Source organism: Triturus cristatus, chromosome 2_1 (assembly GCF_964204655.1).
Source record: "Triturus cristatus chromosome 2_1, aTriCri1.1, whole genome shotgun sequence".
Lineage (NCBI taxonomy): Eukaryota > Metazoa > Chordata > Amphibia > Caudata > Salamandridae > Triturus > Triturus cristatus.
Window position 1 is genome coordinate 912636940 of NC_140581.1, and position 16385 is coordinate 912653324.

Below are 16385 nucleotides of genomic sequence, written 5' to 3' on the forward strand. Positions count from 1 at the left end.
AACTCGCCAAAGTCCGAATATATTGTGCGTGAAAACTTGTGACTTCATGTGCCTGGTAGGAAATCATTCAGTTTGTTATTTGATGTATTCATGATTTATACTGCATTTTAATAGGTAACGGAGTCTAGTCAACAGGCCATGGGTAAAATGGAGTCTGGTGATATTGCAGTTTAAAGTGCAAGTCAGTGTGGAATGCAGACGGTCACCACCCTCCACATTCACATAACTGGCATGCAGTGCTTTGAGGCAGCTCACAGTTGCAATTAATGGGATAAATGAATGGATGAAAACTGCAGTAGGCACCCTGAGCAAAGCGTGTCTACCACAAGCAGGATTTAAACCATTGCGAAGTGGATAAAAAAACTAGCTTCATGCGAGAAGGCTTAGGCTGCCATCACCTCCCCTTTTAATATGCACCGTTCCCTCAGAAAAAACTTTCTTTGAGGTTTTGCTGTGTTATTTCATAATCTGTTTACTGTGACTTTTCCCGCACTTATAGTTAGTGGTGTCCATGATGTCCGCAAAAGCTGCTGCTCACTTTATTCCAGTATTTTGCCTTGGTGGCTCACTGAATAAAGTTACCGAACAGGTAGTCCCTGAACATACATGTTATATGATTGGGTACATTGCTGCAAGCTGTACCAATGTTTAATTAATGGGGAAAGGCTTTTAAAACACTGCCCCAACCCCAAAAAGTAATTGTGAACAGAATGCCATTTCAGGATTCAGCAAATAATGGCAAAATACTGAGTCGTGTTTTATTGGTAAATGACTTCCGGTGCACCTTCCCTGGCGGCCTCCTCGTTCTGTTTTATGTTTTGGCATGTTAAGATGTTTAAAAGTGACACTTTGTTGGCTTTTTACTCTGCTTTATCGGTCTGTTGCTGCACCTGCGCCACTGCCTGGCATCACCCAGTCTCTACCTTCTGCCATGAAGAAAACACTTTGATGTCTGCCAGTCAATCCCCTGCCTCTCTTTTAAGACGTAGGGTGGCGGGAGCAGCCCCTGGGGCAAATAACTTTCATAGTGTTTTTAAAATCTTATTAAGGCTAAGAATAAATTGCCTCCAGATGTTCACACAAGTATTTTGTTAATAAAAACGGAAATGGATTTGCCCATCATGTAATATTTTTTGAGAGTTTTGGCCGAAGTAATGAATTATCACCGACGGATGGCTGGAGGGTCTGTGCTGAGAAAGGCAGTCAGTTTGCCAAATTGGTAGTCTTTTGCTATGAATGTTTTCTCACACTGAACAATATTGCTATTTAATACTCTATTCATGGTCTCTGCTTCTTAAAGGAAGATGTAGTTTGCACTTGAGACTCCCAGTCTTTTTTACCCTGGAGTCAGCGACGAACCATGCACTTGTGCAAGATTATAGCTCTAACTTTTCTAACTGAGATTGGCTACATGTCCAGCCCACCACGAAGGTCAAAGGCTTGCTTTCCAAGTATTGTGGTGCAGTTTTCTTCTTGGCAGCGTTTGAGCAACCAATTTCAGATTACAAGTCTTAAAATTGTGGAATTCTCTCCTTCATCCTGTCTGATCAGAATCCTAGCTCGTGCTTTTAGTAAAAAAACGAAGACCTGGCTTTTCTGTTCATAGTTCCCTTGATCATATCTTGTCAATACCATTCTACCAAGAGACACTTTGTTATCGTTTGTTTACACTTTATACATAACCACAAACTACATTGTAGTGGCCGGGCTCTCCGTGCCAGAACAATACTTCTACTTAAATTCCCCAAAACAGTGCCATATGTCGGATGGGCCCTGTCCATTATTTGTCAAGAAATGTATAGAAAACTCCACTAGCGAATGCACGTCCCGCCAGGCACAGGCTGACTGGGTACACAATCGGACTACAATGCGCTTGTTTTAAAAACGTGGCTCATGCAACAAACTTGAGCAGCAGAGGCTCATGTTCTGCTTTCACAAGCAGAAAGAGTAGACTTGGTAGATTTGGAGAGAGATGTCCACTTGGCTTTGCTACTTTAGGGAGGCTGACAGAGCCGCAGCTAGGGCTCTCTGCCTATTTCAAGCAGTTGGGAGTGAGGTGTTTTTTTTTTTTTTTTTTTTTCATTGATGGATTTTCAGGACTTAGTAGAAATGAAAGTCATCAGATTTTAGTCTCGGTCTTAACAAACTGACCGTTTTACAGTCTTTTCATATTTTTTTCTTTTCAGTGGATTTAGTGATTAAAAAATAATAATTCTGGTCTGTTCACAGCTCTGTTTGTGCTATTTTTTTTTTTCGGCAGTGGTCTTTCCATGGAGTGATTTTCCCCAACATTTGAACTTAAAATGTTTTTTGATCTTTATGATTTGCTGTTGCTCCAGTTTGTAGCTGTAATCTGTAGGAGTGAAGTGGAAGCACCAGACCTAGGGACAGCATAATGTAAGTTAATGTAATCCTCTGAGCATGAAAACTTCTTGAGCGATTGCCTAATATCCCGTACATACAGTAGACTCTTTAGAGGGATGTGTAGACCCAGAAGATGGTAATCTGGAAGAGATCTTGGATGTTTCACGAAGCCTATCCAAAACATTCTCGGGTCCAGAGAGGGGACGAGCGTATCATTAGATTTCTTGATGGCATTAATTGCAAAAACTAATGTTTTGGAGATTTTAAACTTGGTTGTTTCTGAACTAACTCAATTTCATTATCAAAGCTTATGGTGTCTTCTAGGGGTTAGTTTATGAATCAAGAGCATTTGGAATGCAAGCGGTTAAACGGCACCTCTTCAAGGGGTTGGCCATTAAGTCTAAATGTGTGTTTGAAAAAAAAAAATGAATTTATATATTTTTTTGTATATATTTAAAACATGCCAGTACAGCGGATGTGTTATATTTTATTCTAGAGGACCTAGCCTTTTGAAATTCACATTAGATAACTGGTTAGCATTGTACTTTTGATGTATGCACCTGCTGAATTGACAGTTCTCTGAAGGCCCACGGGTCAATCAAACAGACATCACTTTGACAGAGCGTACTGCTGACTCACCTTTTGACATTGCAGTCATTGCTGCAAACGTTGCAAAACCATGTTTATATGCACCCTAAATATGGAATGCAGTAACTAGGGTGGTCTCATGGAAGACATGATTGAATCTTTGCAGTCTATCCCATGTGAAAGCAGTCCCCTGGACTGTAGACTGCTTGGGAATGGCAGAGTGGCACAATGGCAAGTCCAGCCCTGAAATCTCTTAGGCCTTTAATCCTCAGGCCACTTTTTTGTGATGGATAGCCCATAAGCATGCCATATTTTCTGTATAACTCCTACCTATCGGGTCAAGCGTCCATTGTGTATAGACCATGAACACATCCCTTTCACAGTATTGGAAACCACCGTAACTAAGTTTACTGCTTCTTCACTCGTGATAACAGTCAATATCTACTAAGTGCTATCTATGTTCTAACCATGTTTCTGAGGAAGGTAACTGTCTCAGCAGAGACTAACTTGATTCAGCCTATATCTTTTTCTCAGTCAACCTTTATTTTTGTTTTGATGTTGTGACTAAGGACACTGGCAAATATAGGAGTAGAAATTTTACTGCATGTGAAGATACATACCTTATCTTTAATTTGCTAGACCTGTTTTGCATGGCCATACACGATCCTTCGTTCCAAATCTTGAAGCTCTTGTTTAAAATATATATGAACTATAACTTCTGGTTTGTCGTAGGTCTGATAACGTTTCTGTCTCTGTGGAGAAAATTTCACATCTTATTGAGTTCAGATGCCAAATTTGATCCTTTTTCATGTGCACACTGTTGAGGCCATCATCAAAGCACATTGAGTATCTTTACCCATACTTTTCTGTCGGCTATGGTGGTATCTTCATTGAGGTTGAGTTCATGGTGCCTGCAGAATACTTCCTGTGTAATTGACCAGAGTGTAATCTGGTGTGTATAAAAAAATACATCTATATATTTTCTGTCTCTTTAGCTAGTTCATCTCCTACATCCAGCTCTTGTTCTCACATTCTGCAATTTCCCATAACGTTTTCCATTATTTGCATTTCTTTCCGTCTAGATAGATTTTTTTTTTTTAATCTGAAAGGATATATCTGGTTCTCTTAGCCAGTTGTCTGCATCACTAATTTTGTATGTAGTGTGCCTTACCCTTAAGGGGTTCTATTGGCTAACACTACGTGGCCAACGCTTCGTTTTGTGGCTTCTTTATACATGTCTGAGTCATGCCTTCGGAGCCATGGAGTGAAATCTGTTGACACAAGAAACCTCAAAATTAATGGCTGACCTAGAGATGTTTTAATAGAGACATGGATGGACAAAGATACCAAGCTGTTGAAGTGTCCGGTATTGCTACTTCAAGGGTTGTGTTTAAATCGTGCATCCATTGTGCAGGTCAGGGGTGGCCAGCTTCGGCCCAGAAGGCCGGGCCCAAGCCAGCTTTAAAGAACAACTGCAGACTATGTAAATGTGTCCTATTTCGATTCACTGTATATAATTGTTATATGGACTTACTGGATTTTTATAGATTTGTTTAATTTGCTCGTAGGTGGATAATTGAAATGCTTTACGGGGAATTGTTTTCGCAAAAGGCAAACCGTTCCCAAAAAGTGAAAACATAAACTATTTTCTCCACTAGCTATCGCAGTTCGCTCTTGTGTGAAATCTTCGTGTGGGTTTGGCTAGACGCAGGAGTCTGTGCAGGCAGATTGAGCTGTCCTCCCTCCTTGAGGGCTCTCTTTGCAGGAGGTGATTGGCAAACGGATTAGCAAGATGTCGGTTTATTTCTCTCCTTGGCTATCTCCGGGATTGTACTGTGTGAGGTTTAAGAGGATGAGGTTAACCTCTCGAGGGTTTATTCGGACGAGGATCCACTTAATCCCAGGAAAGCCTATAAATAACCGGGCGGTGTATTTTGTTATAAGCAGGGAACTGGAGCGAAAGGAAAAACGACTACAACAGGCCCGGGAGCCTTCAGCATTTGTACTTTCGGTATAACTGTGCAGCGGTGGTTACATTAACATTCTACTCTTAAAGCATATATTATCTAGCCATGGCGTGCATCAGACAAGGCGTGCAGTCGATGTCTACCTGGGGCTGTGGACTCTTAATGGCACGTGCTTTCAACTGGTTTGTTTGAGCTTCCACACCACTGAGCTTTCTGCTGTCACCACTGTTAGCCTGATGCATGAGTTTGTGTTGGTCTACCTAGGTTTAATATTTAGGCTTCAATATGTTCACTTAGGTTCCCAAGTACCTCCAACTCATATGATTCGTGGACAACCAGCCAACACGTAAATTAGAATTATGGGTTTAACAATGGTTGTATTTAATATTCCAGCATCATTTCAAAACCATAGTCCTGCTCAAAACCTTTAAAAGAAGTTTCAAAACTCATTCCAGACACATTGAAACATACCTCAAAGCATATCTATAATAGCAACATATCAGACGGTGTGCTACACAACACTAAGGTTCAAGTTTGCAGTTGCATTCTAGCCATTCGTACGGGCAAAACCAGCCGCCTGTCCACTGGTGTGGGATGATCTCGGGCCACCACTCAACAAGACGAAAGTCGTAGAATGCACCAGTTTATGAGCAGACCTAAGCGCTACATTAATCTCAGAGGGTGGGTGGGTGGGTCCAACTGGGCAACTTGCGTCACGTTAAGCCTTCTTAATGGCTCCTTTATCTTTGATCGAAGACACTAGTCTCCAAACGGAAGCTCATAAATAGTATGGCAAGAGGATAGAATGATGGAGCAGAGTTGTCATGTACAGGTGTATTGAGGGAACATAGAAGGAAGGATGCAGAGAAGTTCGGATGGATAAATGGACAGATGGATCAGTGAAGGGAAAATGGGTGGATGGAGAGACGCAAGGATGGATGGTAAAGATGAATGGATTGAGGGAAGGATAGATCGGGAGATGGAAGGATGAAGGTAAGGAGAGATGGATGGACAACAAAGGTCCTTGAGAAGTGAGGTGGAAAAAGCATAATTTGACTACATTGTTTTCGGAATTCAACCAAACCGGCAAACAACCAAATAAGTGCAAGTGTTGCTCACTTACTCAAACATTCAGGATATTTTCAAAGTGGGAAATATTTTATTTTTTTGGCTATCCCCTTGCTATCCAATCTTGATTATTCGCAAACTTTCAGTAAAAACTTAACTTTTCTGTTCCATGCTTGTCCAATACAACTGAAATTAAACCATGCTTAACCAAAAAGGTGCACCAGTTTATAAAATCTCCTTATTCACTCCTGTGACATAGTAACAGGGGGTAAGAAAAGTTATCCCCCACCGTTGTCACATCATAAAGAAATTCCTGGCTGCTTTGACAGACCTCTCCGAGAACCTATTGGGGCAGTGCTGTCTCTGTTCTATTGGAGGGCAGAGGGCACGGCTTTGAAACAGAGGGGGCTGGACAGAGGGTCTTGTGCACCACACAAAACTTAGTAACACTTATTTAGCTCAAGAATGGAACGTGCTGCAGAAATAACAATGAAAAGGAATGCCCAGCGTTACAGAAACGGGGGCGAATTTGTCCCCCATGTTAAAAGATTTATGAGGAGGTTAAAATGGCAGTTTGTCAACTCTGTCTAAAGAATTTTCACCCTTTAACAATTTTTGGAACGTATTTTTCTGGTGTAGAAGCCACATCTATATTTGTGCCTGTTTCTGCCACCCCACCAGTCCAAAAATGCACATGAATTTGTCTACCACATTGTCCCCAAAATTTGTTGAGGTGGAGGCCATTAGTTCTGGGCCTCCTTTCTATTGCGGTAACCCGAAAGGCTATGTGGGATACAGATTTCAATATTGGATTCGGTGGTTTTGCTTTTTTCTTTGGCTCTCACTAGTAACAAAAGTCTTATATTTCTACTCCTAGCACAGGTTTCCTTGTTCGCTTTTGGCCAGGCATTCTCTGCTTGGCAGCCTCCAGAGTTCGTTGGTGAGGTCTGTTTTGCAGCCAGCATCTTTCCAATGCATACAGCAGTTCCTTGGATGTAGGTTGGTGGCGGTGTCTTAGTTGGTGGTAGCTTCTGGCTGGATGATACATGTTGGCAGGGCTGTTTCTACGCACACTTTCCTTTCATCGCCGCAAGCACCTTTCATCATATTGCATCATTTCTGTATGCTTGCTCTGTTACAATGCGCACGTTTGTTTACAGGAAAGCTGGGTAGAATGGTTAGTGCAATGGTCAGAATGTATCTAAGCAAATGCCATACTTCGGGGCTTTGCTTTTCGTGAGTAGCATATCTAGAGGTACTTGGAATTAAAAATTCTAAAATCGCGCTAATCACAGACTCCAAATGTAATCGACGTATTTCGGTGCGTGGGTGTCTCTTTGAAATCACCTCTGTAATTAGGTAATCGAAACATGTAACTTTTATGCAAAACTACCTTTACTTTAAACAGGTTTGTCACATGTTGCATGAGGGGTGAATTCCTCTCAAAGTGTGTTTATTGTGTCGCTAATGTCTTAAAAAATGTCTGTGCTTCTACATTGGTATTTACATTTACTATGAATCAAATGTCTTATTAACTCATCAGTGCCTGGAGTCCCAGCATGCTAATATGAGAGCTCGCAACCTGCCTGTCTGGAGCCAAGGGTTAAGCAGCTGCCTTCAGGTAGAACTGAGCCTAGAGAGTGACTGCTCTCACAATATGCATGTTTACTTTCCAAATAACTGCACTGAGATCTGCGCTGAGCTTTATGATCAGATCTTCAGCCTCAGAAATGTGAATTTGTTTTGTCTAAAGTGAGAGTTATCCTAATCAGCCGAAGTTTGGAAGGGTGTTTGTCTGCAATGGCTTGCACAGAGAGATGAATCCTGTTGCTTTCTTATTGATGGAAACTCGTCCTGTCCTCTGATTCTTTGTTGCTCCTATGTGTAAAACATTTTGATAAAGTAGGAACATAAGAACGGTTAGGTGAGTGTTCGGATAGGAGGGGCTTCTTCCTTAATTCAGCCATTTTGGTGGTGGGCGATGACCGATTCGTCCAGGACCCAAAGGCAAATGGTACTCAGCTAATCAACCTCAGAATGATGATAGGCATTCCTTTCTGGTTGTTTTCAACTAGTGTGCAGGTCTTTGGTCTGGTGCTTTACCCTCGCATCTTATGCCCCTTCTGACATTCCATTGGTAGACCATAATTGGCTGCAGGGTTGCATGAGGCAGTGAATTGGCTGTGGAGCGCATCTGTATTGACTCCGATTTCTGCAGTTTCGGGGAAATCCAACCGTTTTTATTGACTTTGTTGTGATGCTAATGCCTTTTAGTGTGGCACACGATTTCTGTAGTCTACGTCAAGAATAAAGTCTCAAGAAATTGATATTTATTTTAGTAATTAAATTGTGCAGATTATTAAGAGGTAAACATTTTTTTTGTTTTGTTTGAAATCTACCTTTTGGTTATCAACATTCCCCTCGCACACAATTCTGCTTAGCTGTTATGTTTGTACATTTTCCGAAGCTTACTGCAATGCTTCAAGGACTTCCTCCTCCACTCAGGGTTGCACTGGTTCTAACAGAAATAGGTGTCCGGCTGTTTGCATCAATGGAACTCCGCTTCCTTCGACTATCTAATGGGAGAGGAAACGAACTGAAGGAACAACAATCGGCAGACAAAAGGACCTCCAATTAAAAGCACACGAGGAAACCTTGGAAGAACAAACGGTTCTCGTCTGTCAGTAAATTTTAATCAAAGTATTGGTATAGGGAACTTTTAAAAACATTTTTACGGAACATGAATATATATATATATATATATATATATATATATATATATATATATATATATATATATATATATATATATATATATATATATATATATATAATATATATATATCTCAGGACATGTGTAAACAATTAGAGGCTGTCCCTTTCAGGTCATTTTGCCAAGTCTTAGGATATACAAAAGAAGGTTGATCATGTGCTCTGGTGAAAACCATCAGCATCTTAAATGTATTTTATCACCAGTTGAATAAGTGGGTGTGAAGAAGCTTAGAATTAGGGGGAGGGAGGTCTTTTTCCCGCTGATAGTTGCTGCTGTTGGATTCGGTATTATGGCCATTGTCCTCTACAAATGTAGGAATATTGCAATACAAAAGTACATTGATCGAATGAACTGAAGGGCGAAATGGGCACTTTGCGAAATACCGAAAGATGCCCAATCACAGTTGAATACCCTGTGTTTCGTTTCTTTAAACCTTTAATGATGTGTCTTTAAGCAGTATAAGGGTTGGCACAAAAGCTGCTGCTGTTACTTTTGTTTATGGTTAAACAGCTGGAGGAGGAAAGATGATGCGTTCACTATCTGCATTCCTACAACTATTTATTGTCATATTGGATACTTTTAAGGAAAACTTTACTTTTTCCTTTTCCTGTGGATCCTGTTTCAGCCATCTTTATCTGTTGATTTTACAATCATTCCACAATTATATCAGAGTTCTATCTTTTTACAAAAGCACGAGACTGATCACATCTCTGGTTGACGCAATACCCCCTTGACCTCAAATTGTGAAAGCATCTCGGAATTGGATAGTCACCCTTGATGAAAATAGTTATACATGGTTCTGAACATGGTTTTCAATGTACGTCTCAAAGCTGTAGAGCCATGATTTGTGGAAGACCACACAACTGGTTATTTGTAGGATAGCCAATCTTGATCGATGGCAGTATACGTGTTCATTTCCCAGTTCTTTCCATGTAAGCGTCCGACAGGGGGGCGGGGTGTTTGTTGTGGCCTCCCAGAGACTCTGTAATTAAGCAGTTAACCCAAAGCTTGTACTTGAGTAAAGAAAGGGTTCATATATTCCATGGTATTAGATGTTCCTCGAGTAAGGGGTAGTAAGAGGACAGATTTGATTGTTGCAAAGTAAAGGCAAAAATAATTGTTAGATTAAAATTTATATCGTAAAGTGTATTTTAAAATTTGCAGTATTAGTCCCTTTTCTTGAAATCATGGTAGGGTACGTTCAGTGCTATAGGCACAGCAGATATAGTGTACTCTGTGGTTCCTCATTAATCCACTCTGAGTTAAAACAAAGTATTTATTCATACGGTTAATCACATAATGTGCATTATCGGAGTACTATCAGTAGGTACGAGCTTTTGTACTAATGCACCCTTGGATAGTGGGGTAAGGAATATATTATCTTTGGTGAAAGGATTGTGTGTTTTAGTACCATTTTGAAGAAATAAATAACCAGTTTCTCATTTTCTCATGCTGACTGATGCCACCGATTGCACTATAAGGTAGCCAATTCCTAATTTCGGGTACTAGTGAGTTTTCTTCTCAGCCGACGCCTGGCATTTCTCATGTCGCAGCCAGTCCAATATATAAGCTTGTGTTGCATTCTGATGTGCTCTTCAAATGTATGCATCCAGTTTCACTCCTCAATCAATGTATCATTTTGAAAATCCCATGCCATGTCATAGGTTTCTCCTTGCCCCTGATGGTATTCCACAATGTCAAATATCACCCCCTACTCTGGCAAAATGTTTGGTGAGTCTTCCCCTGTTTTCTTCTTGCTCAAGTTGCACCAGTCATCCTGGCCCGAAGATTATAAGCTCTTAACCATCTATACGTCTGTCTTCTGAGGCAGTGAGGTGTAGTCTGTTCGCGGGCTATGTGCATGGTTGTACCCCTGGAATTAGCCTGACACTGAGCAAATGTAGTTTACATAATTATTGGACTGCGTGTTTGCTTCGCTTTTTTTAATTACTGCAGTCAATTGCCTCGAGACAAGCGATGTCGTGTTTACGATAGCTGCATCTTAATTGTAATACCTTCAATGTTTTTCAAGTAACTAGAGTCAGCTGGTCTCTAAATAAAAATTACAACTTTACTCATCTTGAAATTGCGCATCCCGGTTTCCGTATCCGCATTTCGGCTGCAATTTATCGAAAGGGTTTCACATCCTGCAGTCAACCAGTGTTTTTTTTTTTTTCTGCACTGGGATAGAACTCTTAAAGTCTTTGACTCTTTAGTTATGCTGTTTTTCACAAAATTGTGATTGCTGGCAGAGCGAATTTTTATTCGACGGTTTGGGTTGTTTCCACCCCCAGGCAGTTGTCTCATTGCTGACCACGCTCATTGACATTACCTAGTAGAGGTCAAGCTCGCAGTTCGCTTTTTTTTCAGTGTTGTCGGATTTTTGCTTACTTTATTATTTCAAGTAGTTGACATCTATCTTCCTTTTCAGCCTGTTTAATACAAAATATAACTGTTATTGGCAAAAATGCCTTTTCTGAAATGTTCATTTCAATGTGACAAGCAGTAAGCATTCCAAAACCCTAGGCCCATTATTATTATTTTACGAATTTGTAAAGCGCGAACTGTCGCCATGACAGGCATCCTGGCGCTGACAGAGTCTGAAGAGGAAGGGGGGAGGAGACAGGGGGGGCTAGGGCTAGCCCGGGAAGAGCCATGTTTTAATCTTTTTTCTAAAAAGTAGAAGGTCATCGGTATGTCTAATGTCGGCGGGGAGAGAGTTCCAGAGTCTAGCGACAGTCACCTCAAAGGATCTGCCTCCTGAACGTACCTTCTTGAATCTGGGGATGACCACCAGTTTGGCATCCGAGGAACGGAGTTTTCTGGTAGGAACGTACAACACAAACTTGGATTGAAGAGGGGCAGGACCGAGACCGTGGAGAGCCCTAAAAACAATACAGAGGGCCTTAAATTGCACTCTCTGTCTAAGGGGAAGCCAGTGTAGTTGTGCCAAGGCGGAAGGTCCATGAGATCTTGACGAGAGCCCCAAGGCGAGTTTTGCAGCCACAGACTGGACTCTTTGTAGCCTGTCTAGTAGATACTCCGGGGCCCTGAGCGGGAGGGCGTTGCAGTAGTCCAACCTGCTCAGGATAGTGCATCTGACTACTTGAGCGCGAGCCTGGGTGGGTAGGAGGGGTAGAACTTTCCTTAAAGAGCGCAAAATGGCATAACAGGCAGAGGTTTTCTGAACATGGGTCTCCATGCTGAGCTGGTGGTCAAACATGACCCCTAGATTGCGGACAGAGACAGCAGGTTGTACCTTAGAAGCTGTTTCCGGGGGCCAGAAATTGCTGGGGAATGGGCCGGGAGTCCTCGAGCCACTGTTAAAAAGTACCTCGGTTTTCCCTGCGTTAAACTGAAGTGAATTCATCTTCAGCCACCTTGATGTCTCCCGCAAGCAATTGTGTAAGGTCTCTATGGAGATAGAGTCCTCACCTTCCAAGGAGAGGATCATCTGCGTGTCATCAGCATAGTTAATGGTTTGGATACCGAAACTATTGATCAAACGAATAAGTGGTCTAAGGTAAATATTAATAAGTATAGGACTAATGGCCGAGCCCTGAGGGACTCCGTGCGTTACCGGGGAGAAGGTAGATTGGAAAGGAGGTAGAGAGACTGCTTGTTGCCTGTCCTGCAAAAAAGAGTGGAACCACTGCAGTGCCGTATCCCTCACTCCCGCCTCCTAAAGGCGACTCAGTAGGATCTTGTGGTTCACCGTGTCAAAGGCGGCAGACATATCGAGCAGTATCAAAAAAGATGCCTGACTTGTCTGCTCGCCTTTGAAGTTCGTTCATGGCGATAATAAGGGCATGAAACCACGGTTCGTGACAATTCATTTATCTCTCCTCTAGGATAGATGAAAACGAATGCACTCACTTTTCATTAACTATTGCAAATTTCACTGTAACTGGCCAACCGTGCTGGATTTACTTAAACATTGTTGCTGGTTATCCCGCAGCTGCAGAATCGCTACACGCAAACACGGGGGAAAACCAGTATAGCTTCTATTTTGGCATGGCCTCATAAATTGTCCCACCAAGGGTTACTGGCTCCAGCAGTCAACTAAGATTAAAGTGTAGTATGGGGTCTTCAAATTGGGAGGAGGGTGGGGGTGCTGTGGCCAAAAGAAGCATGCTGATAGCAGTGCTTTGTTTTAAGTGAAATAAAATAAGCGACACTCTAGACGCCCTATAATGGGCCGTCACTAGCCTCTTTTGTCATTTATATCTTAGCTGAGAGTATGTGTCAAAATGAAAGGGACTCCAAATATTCTTCAAAGCGCCCAGCCCTGCACTTTGGATATTTTTACATTTTAGTAAGGCCTGCCTGACCAGAATAGTATGTCTGGCAATCATGTATTCGATTGCATTTTGTAAATGGTAACATAACTGCAGTGTTTAAATAATTTTAGACATATTTACACATTAACAATTTAATAGAATAATTGGGAATAATTTCTGAGGGGGCAGGAGCTGTGTTTTTGTTTATTTCCCCACTGAGTGGGGCGCGGCATTAAACAGTTTGAAGACCACTGGTGTAGTATCCAGGCAAGAAAAATTGATGTATCTCCAGAAGATACAACATAGATTGAATGTGGATGAACCTCTTGTTAACATATAAGGAATGTGATCCTTCAAGTTTATAAATTTGATTAGCTACCACATGGCATATACCTCGATGGTATGTTTGAAAGAATTACTCAGTAATCTTGCAAAAATATGTTGGCACTAGTGTTTTGTAGAACTACACCCTTGTAGGTGATCTCTGTATGTTTCAGATGCTCTGTTTTTCACTTTTAAGTGAAGGCGAAATTTGATGGCCTTTTGTCAGGCCAGTTTGGCAAATGAACTGCTGGAGATCCTAGGCAAGTTTATTGTGTGGTCCTCCATCTTGATTGAGCCCATCCTTATGCCTTTTCTTCTATATAACATCAGTCTCTAAAATGGGAGCATCAGGTTATTTTATCTGCTCTGGAGAACATTAAATATCAATATTGTTCCATGCTCACAGGTTATCATCTTCAAAAGCCTGTCTTGCATTTGGTGATGGGAAAATTGGTTGGTTGCTTTCAGTTTCAAAGTTGATGCGTGCAAGATTAAGAGCAAGGTTAACATGCTTCGATTCTGTGAAATCTCTAGCCTTGTGATTTTTGTTGTCAACCTATTATACTACTAGATGTCTTATGCATTTTCTTTAAATTTTTCTCGACATTGCACTTTAAGAGGGTATCTGGGCACAGGTGGAGCATTGCATTGTGTGTTGCTGTGATGTACATGGCTATATAAGATTGGGGTTTAGAAGGCTCCTCTCTTCTATTGATTTAGGATGCAAGTGCTGTAGCTCTAAAATTGTCATTCTATTTCTTGATCGTGTAATTGCAGTGCAAGGTAGAATGAAAATTGCCTAAAATGTTCTAAGCATATGTTGTGGGTGAACACAATTTTCTGATCAGTTTTTTTTTTCTCTTTTCTTTTCTATTGAAACTTCCTGTCCGACTCATCACCCCTCCATCGAACATTTTACACTTCACTGCGGCATACAATTAAAACAGCAGCAGCAGTTGCAAGCTCAACACCTCTCCCATGGCCATGGACCTCCAGTGCCTCTCACTCCCCATCCAACAGGACTCCCACCCCCTGGAATGCCATCTCTTGGAAGCAGTGCTAGTCTCCTTGCCCTCTCTAATGCACTGGGTGGGCAGTCCCACATGTCCATGAAAGACGACAAGAAGCATCATGATTCAGATCACCACCGAGGTGAGAGGCGGGGAAAACCTGATTAGGACTTTTTCTTGGTCTAGTGATTTCAACATTCATGCTCACAAAAGTTTGTGTACTTTTGTTAAGAATTTGAGACAAGTAAATAGAAAATGCAAGTTGATGCACCTTGCAGATGATTATGGAAGTATTAAACCTTTGTGCAAAAATCGGCATGAGAAAATTTCAGTGGCTGCAAAAAATTGAATACAAGATTCTTTGGCGTGTTCTGGCTGTGTTTTGTCCCAGATACTTTAACTTGGCAAATCTTACCTATTTATCAAATGGGTCTGTGCCTAAAAAAAAAAAAAATTGACTACTTTTTACTGCATATGTGGTTAGTTTGGAAAATCGTTTTCTGGCACGAGTGAGAACTATGAAGTAAATGTAAATTAAATGTACACAACTGATTTTGATAATTGCATATATTCCTGTAAAGATTTGATATCCAATCTAGAATTGCGCATCCAGTACAAGCAAATTGCACTTGTTTTTTTGGAAGAAAAATAATTTATTCTAAAATGAATTAGGCATTGTAAATGGTTAAATTGTACATTTATCTTTATGAATTAATGTAATTTTCAGGATTTTACTGTATTAGGAATGTGCAATGACCTAAAAAATAAAAGCCATTTTAAAACATTGGCGTTCGTGTAATAATTATTTCCTCCTTTTTTTTGTTTTTCCTGTTCTGCTTATGTGTCTGAACGGGCATGTCTGTGCACTTGGTCACTACGGGAACAGAAAGAGAACCAGGCACAGTAAGTACTGCAAACATTAAAAAGTTTCCACCATAAAAGATTAAAATAATTGTCTTGCACCTGCGTTGATCTCTGTAGATGTAATTGTTTCAACTTTTCTTCATAAATGGAAATTGTTGTGCATACATTTGTTTTGAGCTAGTGAAAATTGAATAATTAAAATGTACGTGATAACTGAGCAGCTAGAAGCTGCTTTGCAGAAGAGCTGCGTTGTGTAGGGTTTTGCAAAACCGCAAACCTCTCCCCACCCGAAATGTTGCTCTCCCAGATCATGTTAAATTGTAAGGTTCTGTTTAATGGTTCTGAAGCTAGTGATGGCCAAGCGGGTGGAGTCTTGCAGAGTTTAAAGTGCATGATTTCTTTCAACTTGTATATAAGAGCTTTAAATGCTGGCCTACCGGATATGCTGGTCTAGCGGCGATTCACCTTTTGCCGTCTATGTCCCCTCATTGAGTCATTACTGAAATCCAGGGAGGGTCATTACCTGAATTGGGGGAGCCTCATTCAGTCATTACCGGAATCCTGGGATCCCGGCCTAACCAGTTTGTACTATTTGAACCTTAAAACGGTACACACAAATATCAATACAAGTATACATCAAATAGATTCACAAATGAATAAAGCATTTATTTCAGTTTACAAATAAAATAAATTTTCGTGGGAAGGTTGAACCTTTTCTAAATGTAGTTTTTAATTCTAGAAGATGATGCAAAATTCTAGACTCTAGCATATCATGTTTTATTTTTTATTTTTTGCTCCGTATGTGTCCTCCCTTTTTATCGTTTCTCCAAACGAGGCCACTCCTTCTGCGCTATATGCTGTTTGTGGCGGATCCCACGAATCCAGCTAAGGATAACAACTTCATCTTCGCCTCTAATTTAAAATTCCTTCACATTTACAGGATGTTAAAATATGCCATTTTACATTTTTGTTTTTTTATTTGCATATACTTTAATCTGCACCCCCTTTTAGGAGTCATGTTCCCCAAGGGGTCCACGGACCACAGATTATAAACCACTGTGCCAGTCTAATGTCTGTTAATTCATTTGTCCAGTTGGCTTATTCTACACTAATGTAAACACACTTCATGTTATCTTGACAAGTCGAT

The 16385-nt window shown here is 40.9% G+C and overlaps 1 protein-coding gene across 8 annotated transcripts in view; it reads left to right on the forward strand.

Moving 5' to 3' along the window:
• LOC146866091 (transducin-like enhancer protein 1) overlaps positions 1-16385 on the forward strand; it is a 136216-nt gene that overhangs the window by 36216 nt on the left and 83615 nt on the right. For 2 of the 8 annotated variants that reach the window (XM_085633189.1, XM_085633193.1), the window contains exons 7-9: positions 7531-7608; positions 14312-14516; positions 15261-15277. In XM_085633189.1, coding sequence (XP_085489315.1) covers positions 7531-7608; positions 14312-14516; positions 15261-15277 — 300 coding nt within the window. The remainder of the gene's footprint in view (positions 1-7530; positions 7609-14311; positions 14517-15260; positions 15278-16385) is intronic. The other 6 variants (XM_085633190.1, XM_085633197.1, XM_085633200.1 and 3 more) reach the window with 3 other exon arrangements.